Below are 15,641 nucleotides of genomic sequence, written 5' to 3' on the forward strand. Positions count from 1 at the left end.
TAAATCAATTACTAGGGGTGCATATGGGTCGGGTGAAGCCGAGTTTGATGTGATCCAGACCCGATCCGAAATATACATCGGGTCTATTTATTAGACCCGAACCGACTATAGACCCGATGAAACCAATATACTTACGGCCACAATTATACTGGGTGAAAACTAGGCCGTTAACATTACATTACATTGATACCTTCTTGTAAGCTAGCATGTAAAAATATCCAAATTTTCAAGACTCTAACCATTATTTGGCATGGTAAAATTCACTTAGAAAAATATAACAAGAATCAACCCTTCTTCAAAATTAAAGCATAACTACAATCAATACTAATATTGTCTAATAACACCAAATATTTAAATCAAGACAAATAACACAATATTATGCATTAGTCTAAAGTCTTATGCATTCTAAACATAAAACATTAACCTATAGTCTTATAATGACTAATAACACAAAATATTAAGGTTTACAATACTTAAATTCCACATAAGAATAGCCATAATCCATCACTAATAACACAAAATATTAATTGTGTATGATGACCGGGCCACCGGGTCGAATTCGAGTGACCTGAGCTATAATTTGGACCCGACCCAAAATAATGACCGAGTCTATTTTTGAGACCCTTACTCGGCCCTAAATCCGGTGAAATCACATCAAATTAGCCCCTAAAATGTTCGGAGCTAGACCGGGTCTTTGGATCGGACGGGACCATGTGCACCTCTATCAATTACTATAAAAAAGGATCTAATTGAAAAAAATTAGTGTAAGGATCAAATTAAGAAAAAAATATAAAAACTTAATTAAAATTCTGTAAAACTACATGGATTAACAGAATAATTAAACCTAGAATATAATAGATAATAGATTAATTTTTTTTAAACCACATTGACATATTGTCATTTCTAGGTAAACACCATATTGGGCAATTAAGAAAAAAAAGGAGCAGGGACAAATGCGTCAATACGCAAACCTCATCCTCCCGCCTTCGTTCTTTCTCCCACACAAGCCTACAACCCCACACTACTCCAAACCAGAAATCTCGTCAGTCATCACTCTCTACTTGCTATTTGCTAAAACTCATGTCTCCTTCAAAAATGACATAAAATATCTCAAAACCCCTCCCCTGAAAAAAAAAAAAAAAAACACAGTTCCATTTCACGCACCACACACTTCGCAGTTCACACAAAACCTTCTTCCATGTCCCAAAATTAGGGGTTAAAAAAAAAAATAAATAGAAAAACCTCACTATCCCCCAACATAATGGCTACCATCTCCACATGCCTTACTGTCACACCTCATTCCCGCGTCTTCTCTCACTCCCGCAGTCCGCCCAGGAGCCCGGGCCCCTTTCTGCAAAGCCCGGGCTTCCTCCGGGCAGTCCCAAGGAGGCCTAGGGTTTCGGTGCCCGCTGTGAGGGCGGGCATCGATGTAGGCCGGGTTATCCGTCCCGGCGGAGCTGTGGAGACCGATAAGCTGCCGTCGGATGTGAGGAAGCGGACGATGGAGGCAGTTGACGCGTGTGGCGGGAGGGTGACAGTTGGTGACGTGGCGAGCAGGGCTGGACTAAAGTTGAATGAGGCTCAGAAGGCTCTGCAAGCTCTTGCCGCTGATACAGATGGGTTCTTAGAGGTAGTTTTTTGCTTTTTCTTTCTGTTTTTCTTTCTGTTGGGATAATGTTGTGTTTGTTGAAGTAATTAGTCTGTGAATTTTGAATAGATGGGGTTTAATTATTTAGAAGTTCCATTTGCTGATAAAATTGTGATAGTGGTGACCACTTATATTTGTTTTGCATGTGCATTTGTTAGCTGAGTGATTATATTATAGGCTAGAGTTCACAGTGGTTTTGGTGCATGGCAATGCGCCTGAGTGACAATCAAGACATACATGCATTGATTCAAGAAAATCCTGAAAAGCGATATTGACGGATAAAGGGAAAGTAGCTGGAGGAAGTGTTATTTTTATTGTTATATTATAGTTACTCATGTGATTTTGAGCTGGTTAAGTAAAATTCAAATAGAATTCCTTAAAAAATGGTGGCTACAGAATTCAATACTTAACTTTAAAGGTAATATATTTAGTTCATGTTAATTCGTGTGAACTGTAGTGGTCGAGTCATATTCGAACTGTAACTTTGAAGGTAACAGTTTCAGTTAATTTATATTGCAATCAACCATGTTTTGGTATTGTAGCCAAAAGGTATGAATAACTGGATGTTGCAAAGTTATCTCTGTAGATGTAAAATATTTTTACATGTGTAGGGTTTAGTGTGAACTTGGGTTATACTAACAAAACACTGGCTTGTTACTTTTGATCTTTAATCTTCCAAGTTTTTGATTGTGAGAGTACAATTGTGCCAAGATGGTCTCTGCAGGTTTCTGAGGAAGGTGACATTCTGTATGTGTTTCCGAAAGATTATCGATCAAAGCTTGGTGCCAAGTCGTTTAGGATTAAAGCTGAACCCCTTTTTGAAAAGGCTAAGGTATTGAAGTTGAAGATAGTTGTATACTCTGCTAGTAATTGTTGACGATATTATGATTGGTAATAGATGTTTTGGCTGTTTTATGATCTTTGGCTTTGACAGGCTGCAGGAGAATACTTGATAAGGGTTTCTTTTGGTACAGCATTAATTGCATCCATTGTTATTGTTTACACAACAATAATTGCTCTGGTTACTAGTAGCAGAAGGTACTTCATAACTTTAACATGAACTTACCCAAATGCTTGTTGATCCATATCATGCGAGATTGCTTCATGCATAGTTTATCAGGAACACTTTTGTGGTTCCCATGCAATAATAATGTGGTTTTAAGTGCAGTGAAGAGGACAATCGTGGAAGACGAGGCAGATCATATGATTCAGGATTTACCTTCTACTTTAATCCAGTAGACTTATTTTGGTAATTGTTTTCCTTACTTTGTTCCCTTTATTTGTTTATTCTTTTCTGCTTCTGTTGTTTTGGGTGGGAAGAATCCTATGTCCCGGTGTAGGACAGCAGATTGTTTCAATACCTTTTTTAACTGTATCATGTAACTGGTACTCAAAGTTCTGTAAACTTGCATGTTTCTTGTTGATGAAAAGGTTTTGATTCTTCCTATTGATATTTTATGTGCCCAAGTGAAAAAAAAAAGTGAAAAGAAGAAAGGCAAGAGAGAAGGAGATAAGGAAAATAGTAGAGCGGTTTAAAGATATTGATTTGATCAACATATGTATTTCTAATACTTCTAATTACATACACATAAGATATTGATTATTAATTTCGCTTTGTGTTGATTTGAGAAAATTGATCATTCAATACAAATGTTTGAGTTAATTATCTTGTTGTCACTAAGCATATATACTCTATGAAGTAGCACAATGCTTAGTAAGAAACCCATTTTTCTGTGCCTAACTTGAGTTGCTTCTGATCAAATTTTAAGTTGAATGCGATAAAATTTTGCTCCTATTCAGTTTAATCTCAGTTTGTAGCATGCTTAGCTAGTTTCTTGCTACTAAAAACCCAGTTTCTTTGAGAGAAACCTAGTGACAGATTGTTATATTTTACCATGGAAGGTACTGGGATCCATATTACTATAGGAGGCGAAGGATACAAGCTGATGATGAGAAGATGAACTTCATTGAATCGGTGTGTGTTGCAAATGAGTGAATTTTGTTTTATCCCCCTTTTGGTAATATTTTACTGTTTCTGACAGAAGGATTCTGCTGTTGTTTTTCTCTAGGTATTCTCCTTTGTATTTGGAGATGGTGATCCCAATCAAGGAATTGAAGAAGAGAGATGGAAGTTGGTAATAATTGAGGACTGAATTCAGTGGTCCGTTGCCTTTGATGGTTGAATTGTTTTTTGTTTCTTTTTCTCAATACATTTATTACATAGGTTATGTCACTGGATGCTACGCTATTTATATGATACACATTATTTATAAAATGCAAGTTCTCTGTTACTTTGTTATCTTTTTATCATCCACCTAACCATGTTTGCCTCATCTGATTGCTATTGCTATTTATTTTATGTGCAGATTGGGCAGTATATATCATCTAATGGTGGTGTTGTTGCAGCCGAAGAACTTGCTCCATATCTTGATATAGATTCTGTGCAGGGACTTCAGGTAATTTGTATTCCCGACTGTGGTATTTTATTAGCCACAGATGGAGGGTAGCTCCTTGATCGCAGAGTTTGTACTCTGTATTACATGTTAAACTGCGGAATTCCAAAACTAGAAAGCAACAACAGGGATCAACCTAAGTTGAATGTATACCAGATTCCACTCGGTGGCCCAGAACTCAAAATTTGACAGTGATATTTTTTCGATTCCTTTATCTCATCTTTCTCAGTTCCATCTTTCCCATTCTGGTGTGATGCTGGAGTTTTCTTCTCCATTTGTATGGTGCCAGCTGCTCCATCCTCTAACAAACACCTCTATTATCAGTCTATCCTTGTTGAGTGTTGTTTCTCCTTTCGTAAAATCTGCAGCTCTTTTATTCTTAGCCCATTTTTGCTTTGCTCTCTCATAAACTTTCTATATTTATCTATCAAAGATTATTGTGAATTTGTTAGGATCCCTAAACCTAAAATATTATTGTTAGGATCCCATTGATATATGAGTTAGGTACCATTAGTAAGTGCTTGTTTGGGTGCCATTAAATTGATAGAAAAAGATCTTTTTTCAATGAAAAAATAATTTTTTTTTTTATTTTTTAGTGTGTTTGGCAAATTTCTAGTAGTAAAAGTAAAAGTATTAGAAAAATAAAAAAAAAAACATCTTTTTTGAGAAGCTACAATTTCTAGTTACAATTGATTAGTTACATGAGTAGTATAAATGGAAGTTATAGGGCAGAGGGAAAGGGGTCTAGTCATTTAAATATTTGTGAGACTTAGGAGTGCAAAGGATCTCTCAGATATACCTAACCCATTGTAGTTCCATATCCAGAAATACTATAGACTTTTGAGGAAGGGAAAAGGCTTGTTTGAGTGAGTTTCTAAGAAAAGATCTTTTTTCGAGTTATCTTTTTTTAAAAGATCTTATAGAAAAGTAAAAGTAATTTTATGTTTGGATATCTCATGCAAAAAATCTTTTTATCTATCAATTATTTTTGGGCTTAACAATATAAAAGTACTTTTTTGTTTATTTATTATGTGAAAAACATCATTTTTTTAAAAAAGATATATTTTTTTTAATTTTTCTAGTGCTTTTATTTTTATTACTAGAAATTTACTGAACACTAAAAAATAAAAAAAAGATATTTTTTCATTGAAAAAAGATATTTCTTTTATCAACTTAATGGCACTCAAACAAGCACTAAAAAAAAAGAATTTGCATGGAACCCGTCCAGCCCACTTTTCTTTTACGTAACACATTTGATTTAAATTCATGACATCTTAAGTTCTTAACAGTAAAGAGTGTAATAGATCTCCAGTTGATCGACTTTCCTTAATTTGAATTAGCGTGTTAAGATTCTCAGTTGCATTTTGAATAAGATAATTTAAATAAAGGCTCAATTGTTTGACCTTGTGTTCTACTATACTACTATACTTTCTTATTAGCTGTATTGGGTTTCTTTTCTTTTCATTGCTTCATTTTTATGATATAATGTTTTGCTATGCTTACTGTTGGTGTTCTATTGACACGGTTTATTTGGTTGGTTCCAGGATGATGAATCATATATCTTACCTGTGCTTTTACGTTTTGATGGTCAGCCTGAAGTTGATGAGAAGGTATTTTGAGATATTGTCATAGAATGAAACATAATCATTTGTGCCCCTTTTCATTCCTTTGCAATGGTGTTTTCATGGTTATCTTTCCTACTTTTTTTAGTCCTTAAAATTTGAAAGAGCTCCCTGTTGTGCAGGGGAGGAGGCCCTGTGGGTGTTTTTGTTGGGGGGGGGGGGGTTGGGTTATAAACAACAACAAAGCCTTGTCCCACTAAGTGAGGTCGGCTACATGAATCAAACGACGCCATTGTGCTCTGTCATGTATCATGTCTACAGAAAGACCGTTTACATGTAGATCTCGTTTGACCACCTCATGGATGGTTTTCTTAGGTCTTCCTCTGCCTTTCGCCCTTTGTCCATCTTCCATCTCATCCACCCTCCTGACTGGATGTTCTATCGGTCTTCTTCCCACATGTCCAAACCACCTGAGACGCGATTCAACCATCTTTTCCACAATGGGTGCTACTCCAACTTTCTCCCTTATATCTTCATTCCTTATTTTATCCAATCGCGTATGACCACTCATCCATCTCAACATCTTCATCTCTGCCACACTCAACTTATGTTCGTGCTCCCCTTTAGCCGCCCAACACTCCGTACCATACAGCATAGCCGGTCTTATAGCGGTGCGATAGAATTTACCTTTAAGTTTTAAAGGCACTTTTTTGTCGCATATAAAACCAGATGCGCTCCGCCATTTTGACCAACCTGCTTGGATCCTATGATTTACATCCTGTTCAATCTCTCCATTATCCTGTATGATGCACCCAAGATACTTAAAACTTTTAACTTTTCGCAGGATGTTTTCTCCAATCTTCACCTCTATATTGGAGTTTTCCCTTCTCAGACTGAACTTACATTCCATATATTCCGTCTTGCTACGGCTTATGCGCAGACCATACGCTTCTAGAGCTTCTCTCCATAACTCCAACTTCTTATTTAGGTCTTCCCTTGACTCTCCCATAAGGACGATATCATCGGCAAAAAGCATGCACCATGGCACAGGCTCTTGGATGTGCTCTGTGAGTACTTCCAAGACTAATGTGAAAAGGTATGGACTTAAGGATGATCCCTGGTGTAATCCTATACCAATAGGGAATTCCTCTGTCACACCACCTTGAGTCTTCACACTAGTTGTGGCCCCATCATACATGTCTTTAATTGCCCGAATATATGCGATCCTTACTCTCCTCTTTTCTAAAACCTTCCATAAGACCTCCCTTGGTACCCTATCATACGCTTTTTCCAAATCAATAAACACCATGTGTAGATCCCTTTTATTACTACGATACCTCTCCATCATCCTTCTTAATAGGTATATCGCTTCAGTGGTAGATCTGCCTGGCATAAATCCAAATTGGTTCTCTGTTACTTGTGTCTCTTTTCTCAACCTCCGTTCTATCACCCTTTCCCATAACTTCATAGTATGACTCATAAGCTTAATCCCTCTATAGTTTCCGCAACTTTGTATATCCCCCTTATTCTTGTAGATAGGTACCAAGGTGCTCTTTCTCCACTCATCAGGCATCTTCTTTGACCTTAAAATCTCATTAAAAAGCTTGGTTAACCAGTTGATGCCTTTTCCTCCAAGACCCTTCCAAACCTCAATCGGGATATTATCAGGTCCTACTGCCCTGCCATTTTTCATCTGCTTTAGAGCCTCTTTTACCTCGAAGTCTCGAATCCTTCGATAGTAGTTAAAGTTTTGATCTTCTTCCCTTGTGCATAATCGACCAAGGCTCGGAAGAGTCTTCTGTCCCTCATTAAATAACTCGTAGAAGTAGCTCTTCCACCTTTCATTAATCTTCTCCTCTTTATACATTCACAAATTTTTCTAGATACGGTTGCATCATATGAGTATTACTGTCCATTTTTGTTTTACATAAAACATTTGGTTCTTGCTTAGTTGATAATTCCTTTGCCTCCCAAAAAGTATAAAGTATTACCTGACTTCATCTGGGAATGATTAACCTTTTTGTACTTCCATTTAGAAAACACAAAAAACAAAAGCAAAATACTGAATTGCATGTTACTTGTTTGCAGGGAAATATCGTATATAGGTTCCCATCTCTACAGAGGACAGCTTCTCAAAAGGGTAAGCGGAAAGAATATGTTGGTAGAAAATGGGCAGATTGGGTTGGAGGAGTTGAGAAGTTTTTCAAGGAAAAAACATGGCAATTCAGGTTCTTATCTTTTGGTTTTTTCTTTGTTTTTTGACCTCAGGTATTCTCATATCATAAAGTCATAACAACATGCACAAATGTTCTATTTCAGTAAAACAAGCACATCAGAGAGAGCAATGGTTATTGGCCTGGGTGGCTTTAATCTGTTTGGAGTTATTATTCTTGGAACCATGCTGAAGTATGTTATTCCCTTTATGTGTTGGTTATGTTTTTTTTCTTATGTTTCTGCTTCTCACTTCTGTTTTTCATTGATCCAAAGAGATATGACAGTTGCACCTAGTAGCTTCATTAAATTTGTGGCAGACATCTTTCCGCTTCTTCAGGTATGATTAATATTCCAGTTTGAAATAAATTAAGTTCTTTGATTTCAGAAATGGATTCGCAAGTTATATTTTTTTGGTTTTTTTTTTTTTGAATTTATGAAAGAATTCTTGATGATGATAATTTTGAGAATTTGATGGTAATGTCTTGCTGTAAATTTAGTATTTAATTCCATGATTTGATGCTGTTGCTTAGAGAAATATTATTTAAGACTTAAAATTTGAGGGTAACATGACCCAAAAAGAAAAATAAAAAAGTAGTCTTAGTTCTGGACTCTGCAAATTGGTGTCGCTGGAAAACATCATGTGTTGACCATCGATGAATGCTTCTCTTGCCTTGCTATGGCTTTTAAATATGATATAAATTGAAAGCATTGAAAACGTGAAATTATTGATAAAAGATGTTTGAGCGTTTGACAGCTTCTTTATGCCCTTCTTTCACTACCAATATATATTTTCTTGAGCATGAGGGTGTTATTTTAATGTCTATTAGCATTGGTTTAGGTTTGCTGTCACAATAGATTGAATGATGAATTGATAATATTTTCAGATTTATGCTGGTTCCTTCTTTGCGATTCCCCTTGTCCGATGGTTTTTTATTAGGAAGAGGAATGCTGACATTGAAAAGAGAAATAAAATTAGGAAGCAGTGTGCAAAAGTACTCGAATTACCTGACCCTTCCCTGAGACAGAAGGTATGGTTATTCATTTTGCTCCCATGTAAGTTAGAACAACAATATATGATGCGCGAAACTGTTATCTTGCCCATATAGTATGTCGATAAGTGTTTTTTACATAAATTTCTATAATATAATTGAAATTCTTTTGAAGTTCATGAAGGAAATGTTGTAGCCGTTAGTGGAAAATAAATATGGATACAAGTTTTAGATTTCTTCTGTTTTTTATCCTTTGGTAACCATTGGCTACTATATAGTTTCTGAATGTTTCAATTGCCATTGTTACATTATGTTTCTTACATATTTTTTATCACATCCAATATGTTATGTGCGTTTTCTTGATATGCCCTTTTGTGATTTGAGGAAACCAATGAATTGGAATAGGAGAGTTAAATGATGTTTGTCAGCAAAGTTTCTGAAGGTGTTTACTCTGTACTCAACATAATCTCTCAGACAATTTCCTTTGTTTTCATTTCAGCTTTTCAGTGCTAGGGACATGGCCCAAAAGACAGTCATAGGACAGGATCAAATTGTGTATAGCACTGACAAGGATTTACTAGAGCAAGAGTACGAGGCTCGTGAATGGGATAGAAAATTTCGGGAGCTAGAGAGATCCGATTAAGATAAGATCAACTGTAAACAGGTAAATTTTCTCTAATAATATAGTTCTGTTGATGGCATTTGCATCATACTAGACATTTTGTTGCTTAAACTGATTAGTTCACAAGTTATATTGAAATTTCAGGCCATTGAAGCTCACATTTTGGCATTCATGAATTACCAATTGTAGCACAGCATCTATAATTCTGCCTTTTGTGGAACGATTTGATGCGCTCCCTGATGAAATAGCATTTTTTCTATGGTGGTCACTACAAGATATGGCAAAGAACTCATGAAATCTGCTATGATGATATTGCCTCCTTTTGCTGCTTTATTCACCATTTCATTTCATAATTTGATTGGTGAACTATACAAGGGGAAACTGCGAAGGGTTTTAATTAGGGGAAACGTAAATTAAAATAAGCGTGTCCTTTGTATTATGTGAATATATTTATTTTATACGTCAGAGTTGACGTTTATTGGTGTGTCCAGTTACAACATAATCAACTTGTATTATAATGAAGAACTTAATTCAAAAGGTAGGTGGCAAGATTGAGAAGAACACTATCATAGGTACAATGGTTTATGGTTTCACAATTGACCTTTCTTGTTTTTTGTTGGTATCTGTTTCTGCTTAAGGGATAATAAAATACTGAATTCTAACGTCGGCGATATTGAATCTTAAACTAGTTGATAAGCTTCTAACGAGTTATTTCTCAAGTGGGCAATAACTTCCTAAAGGGAAATGAATCTCGATCACAATCGATTATTGACAGAACGACGTATTAAAAGCGTCACGAACATTGAGACACTCATCCAAAAGTACACAAATATATAAATAAAATATAAAAAACCATAATATATTTTCAATGTAAATCCAAAAAAAACATTAAAATTTCAACCACACCAAAGTCGTTAACTCGTTATAACAGTAGTGGGAACTGTACCACTACCAAATCAAATCAATAAGCTTGTTATTTACCGAGTCTTTTGTCTCGGTTTTTAATTTTTTTAGAATTTGAATCCTTTAAATTTTAGATTTTTATTTTGGAGGATAACGTGAGATTTCTCATCATTGAATGTTTTTTCTCTCATATTTTCTCTTGGTTCTACCTATAAAATAAATGGTGATAGATTATATTTTATCCTTTAAAGTGAAATTCAAAATTTAGGTTCCAAATCCGGTTTTTTAGGACCCAAAATGAGGTTTTGGTGATCGAATATTTTTCTTTCAAAAAATGAAAGAAATGGTGTGAATTTTGATGGCTCTTTTTACCTATTTGTCATTGTTTTCAAAACTAATTACTTTTACTGTTTTGAAACTTATTACCCAGTTGCCATTCTTTTGCTATGGTGGCAACTGGTTTTTCCATTTGCTGTGGATTAAGTTTGTCACGTACTAACGACATCAGTGTGTAGATTTGTTAAACAGACACAAATCTGACATCATTAGTGGTGACGAATCTCAATCAGCAGCTGACAAAAAAATCAATTGCCACGGTGGCAAGAGTGATAATTGAGTAATATATTTCAAAACAGTGACAATTTGGTAATTAGTTCTAAAAACAGTGGCAAATAAATAAAAACGCTAAGTTCTGATTCACCAGAGCCCAAATTCAGCTTTCAGTTTGGACAGTTATGCCATATGACTGAATTAGACAAAACACGGGTTAGCAATTCATCTATTCAACTGGATGGTTAGGTTGATATTTGCAACAAATTATGAAATTACACAAGAAATATGTATTATGAGTTGCAAATAACATGCTCAAAATATAATCTTTCTTGTTTTTGTTGATATTGTCATATATAGTAGATTTAATGATGATGATGATAATTAGAAGCAGTAACTCTTCTAATTTTACTATAACAGTTTAGACGTTATTTTATATGTTTTAAATTAACAACATCAACAAACAGGACGGATCTAGAAAAATTATTATTCAGGATGGAACCAGCCAATCATGTCATGGCTCATGTTTGATGATGGTATAAAGAAACAATACAAATTTTTACTTGATGGTCAGGAAGCATTTTGCCTTATTGTTTGATAATGATAAATTGATATAAGATCAAACAAGTGGCTAATGGGTACTTTTAATTTCATGGGTGCTGTTTTCTATGACTTGCTAGACTCTCAGTACAATAAAATGAATAAATCCACACTTTAGCGGGAATTCACGGCCACAAAAGGGCACGAAGACTAATGCTATATTTGTTTGAAGGAATAATAAAAGGAAAGAAAAGGAAAGAAAGAAAAGAAAAAGAAAAATAATTATTTTTTATTATTTGGTTGAGGAGAAAAATAGAAGAGAAAAAAAAAAGGATAGATATCAATTTTTTTTTTTATTATTGGAAAGAAAATGGAAAAAAAATTAATTCTCTTTTTTTACTTTTAATATTATTCTTTTATTTTTTTAATATATTTTATAATATAAAAATAAAATTGTTTTTTTATAATATTTTTTGTTTTTTGTTTTTTTTATCCAAACACATCTAAAGAACATAAAAATTCATTCTATTTTTTTCTTTTTTTTTCTATTTCTTTCCAACCAAACATAGCCTAAAAAATTCACCTTTTGAAATTTGAAAAGTTTAAAGTGAAGTAATAATAAAAGAGGTTCAAATATTTGAAGATTTGAAAATTTTATTCAATTGAAAAGTGGTTGACAATACTATTTTTTTTTTCAATTTTAGTTTTGATACTTATTTTTGGGTTATTAAAGATAAATAATATTTGGATTGGACTTTTATTTGTATTAGGTTGAACATTAAATATGCTTAATAATTTAATTACTAGTATAAGACAACTATTTATTCTATCTTTTAAATAAAAATAAAATTATATGATATATAATAATTTCATACACTTAGTATTATTAATTTTTGTTCAAAAAAGTTGGAGGGGGAGGCCTATGCTTGGCCTCCTTTAGATCCATCTTTGACGACGACAATAATAATAACAAATATGGAATTTTGGAGGAGAATCAAATGACTGAAAATGATAATTATTATTAGAGAATATTGAGTAGTTAGTAGTTAAATAGTAGTGATTGATTGTTGTAAATTAATATTTATGATAATAGTTTGTAATGTTTTTACAAATAATTTATGTATTGTATTATATGACACATAATTTAATACACTAAATTATTATTTTAATTTTTTTTTGAGTTTTAATATGATATAAAAGTCATGGTATCTTTATGAGAGTATAGATTATTTTCTTTCGATGTAACTATTGTATTTTAAAAATAATAGTTATTTTAATATAAAAATAAAATAAAAATATTTATAATAGAATAAAAATAATAAAATATTTATTATTTTTATTCTATATTATTTTAGAATAGTTAGATATTTTTAAAATATTAGGTAAAATATATATTTTAAATTTTAATTTTAAAATTTTAATTATTTTTTATTTTTTATTTATAAAGACCGGATTAATCAATTCATTTAATGATCTACTAATTGAATTAATGATCTAATATTCTAACCAATTTCACCACCGATTCAATTCTGACAAGTATAACCATCAGCCCTGAGATGATGCATTATGTTATGTCTTGCGCAGTGCGCGTCTTTTTTTAGTCGTGTTAACTGTTAGGCACTAGATGTTGAAGTAACTGCATGATCACTATGACTGCGTTTGTTTTTAGAGACAGGACAGAACATGACACTGAAACGGAGACAATAGGACAGAGACACTAAAAATTATCTTTTGTGTATTGTGTTTGGATACGATGGACAAGACACTAATGTAATGTCTAGTATTATGTTTGGATACATATGGATAAGACTAAAATATTATATGAAATGACTAAAATAGCCCTGTAATTCCAAATTTTCTACATCAATACAAATTAATTTAATAAAAAATGAGAGTACGTAGGAATACAAACGGAACTTAAAAAAAATATTTGAAGAGGTAAAAAATTTTAATAAAAAAATATATTAGTATTTATATTAAAATAAAATTTATAAATATAATTATTTTATTTTAAAATTTATTATTAATATGTAGGAATACATATGGTTAAGATTAACAAAAAAAAATAAATTTGAGTTTGATTAATAAAAAATTTTGTTTAAGTTAATAAGCCGAATTTTTACATGAAAAAATAATTAGTTTTTGCATATAAAAATATATTTTTATTTAAAAAAACTAATTTTTTTTTTAATCTAAAAACCGATTTTTCTTTATAAAAAACTTATTTTTCTTTAAATTATATGAAATCAATTACAATTTATAAATTATTTTTTAGCATTTTAAAAGATCAATTTTACTTTTGCCAATATTTATCTTTCAAAAATTTTAAGATTAATTATTTTTGTTATTATTTTTATTACAAAACAAATAATATAATATAAGATTAAAATGGTATTGAAGTAAAACGATAAAAAAAAGAATTATCTATCTCCAATAAAAAATTCTACAGAAAGAAGAGAGTATCTGAAAAACAAAGAGATAGAGGAAGAATAGGAAGAAAAAAGTATCTCTGAACAACGCAATAGAAAAAATAAAAAGGGGAATTATTGGAAAAAAGGGAAAACAAAATTTATAAAATTGTCCGTGTCCACTATTCCAAATCCCGTGTCCATCATTGTCCTTCGTGAAAGAGTGAACACAAAAGTATAAAAAACTGTCTTGGAGATAATATGTCCACTGTCCATGTCTCTGCTTCTAAACACTTTTTAAACAAGTGTTGTCCATATCTCCGTATCCTGCCCCCGAAAACAAACGCTACCTATATGTCAAATTTTTTTCTTTTCTTTTTTTTTTTCGTTTTCTTACTTTTATAAATAAACAACAATAACATGAAAAAAGATAAAAAAAAAAAAAACTTCTGCATAGTATAAACTTTGCAATGATGTGACGTGGTGTATATCCATATTGCATAGTTAACCATTGCCTTTTTAAGTTTCTTTATTTATTATTTTATTTAGTTTTTCCTGTTTTTATTTTTGTTGATCCAAGTTTGATTTTTTTTTTTTATCTAAACAAAAATCTATCTGGAATTTTAGTAGTAAATAATGCCATCTCATTGTGATTCATTGTTTAAGTTAAAAAAATATAAGTATTATTTAAATGATCATAATTTGTATATAATATTCAATGATAATTGTTTTAAACGGATGTATTAATTAATGGTATAGTGGAATTAAGTTTTCATCCTTCTTTTTGTATAACTAGACTTCTAAACTCAAGATATCTTTATTTAAAGGTTAATTTTCACAAACTAATGGTTTTATCCAATATTTTCCATAACAAAATTGGTGGCGACTCCATTGTTTATATATCTATTTTCTTTTGTCACATTCTTGTAGTCCATTTTGGGCACGTTGTGACAATAATTTTTTTTTTCTTTTGTAACCACTGTATTTTTTTTTCATAAAGATACTTTTTTTCAGCACCTTTTTCTTTTTTTTTTTTTGCCATTGTTTTAATGTTTTCTTGTTATAAAGACTAGCCTTACTCCCCATCCGATCATTTCAGTTGAACAAATTAAAGTTCACCTTCATTCATCGCGGCACGTGCCCTTATGTGCCACCTGAAGTGTTGCTGGCGTTAAGTCTTCAGCCTCGTATCAATCCTTTCGTTATTTTTAGTAAGTTTCAAACTCAAGTGTTCAAATTCAAGTTGTCATTTGAGTTTGGGAGAATATTGAATAGTTAGTAATTAGATAATAGTGGTTGATTGTTGTAAGTTAATAGTTTATATTGCATCTATAAATAACTTATCTATTATATCAAATGACACACAATTGAATACACTAAACAATTTTTTTAGTCTTTTCTCTTGAGTTCTAAGACAATATCTGAGCCATAATATCATTTTTAAAGAGCATAAGTTATTCTTCTTTTGATAAAACTATCATGATTATCTTTCACAAAGATACTTTTCCTTCATGTCTTTTTCCCTTCTCTTTAGCCACTGTTTTGATGTTTTCTCGCAATAAAGACTAATCATTCTTCTTTGTCGCATGGTTCTAAGTTAAATGAGCTGAAGTTCATTGTCATTTTTTTCCACAAGTGACCTCATACGATGCCCAAAGTGATGCAGTTGTCAAGCCTTCAGCCTCCTTTCCATCCTTTCATTGTTTTTAATAAATTGCAAACTCAAGTTGATACTTGAGTTAGTTTGAAGGGG

The 15,641-nt window shown here is 32.4% G+C and overlaps 1 protein-coding gene across 2 annotated transcripts; it reads left to right on the plus strand.

The window, feature by feature from the left end:
• Window positions 1-939: 939 nt before the first annotated feature.
• Window positions 940-10,084, plus strand: LOC112727723 (uncharacterized protein At5g03900, chloroplastic). 2 transcript variants are annotated; one of them, XM_025777605.3, is made up of 14 exons: window positions 940-1,630; window positions 2,373-2,480; window positions 2,583-2,686; window positions 2,817-2,897; window positions 3,551-3,623; window positions 3,718-3,783; window positions 4,015-4,104; window positions 5,646-5,711; window positions 7,752-7,891; window positions 7,983-8,069; window positions 8,151-8,214; window positions 8,762-8,905; window positions 9,366-9,530; window positions 9,616-10,084. In XM_025777605.3, exons 1-13 carry the CDS (start codon window positions 1,262-1,264, stop codon window positions 9,507-9,509), a joined length of 1,536 nt encoding a protein of 511 aa, XP_025633390.1. In that variant the 5' UTR covers window positions 940-1,261; the 3' UTR covers window positions 9,510-9,530; window positions 9,616-10,084. The 2 variants fall into 2 exon arrangements, with proteins under 2 accessions (XP_025633390.1, XP_025633389.1); XM_025777604.3 differs by having other exon boundaries at window positions 9,633-10,084.
• The last annotated feature ends 5,557 nt before the right edge of the window (window positions 10,085-15,641 follow it).

The sequence above is a fragment of the Arachis hypogaea genome, chromosome 12 (genome assembly GCF_003086295.3).
Source record: "Arachis hypogaea cultivar Tifrunner chromosome 12, arahy.Tifrunner.gnm2.J5K5, whole genome shotgun sequence".
Taxonomy (NCBI): Eukaryota; Viridiplantae; Streptophyta; class Magnoliopsida; order Fabales; family Fabaceae; genus Arachis; species Arachis hypogaea.

Coding starts and splice junctions, on each gene's coding strand:
- LOC112727723 (XM_025777605.3), top strand. CDS start 1,262: ATGGCTACCATCTCCACATGCCTTACTGTCACACCTCATTCCCGCGTC. Junction 2,898..3,550: donor AATCCAGTAGACTTATTTTG/GTAATTGTTTTC, acceptor TTACCATGGAAG/GTACTGGGATCCATATTACT. Junction 8,215..8,761: donor ACATCTTTCCGCTTCTTCAG/GTATGATTAATA, acceptor TAATATTTTCAG/ATTTATGCTGGTTCCTTCTT.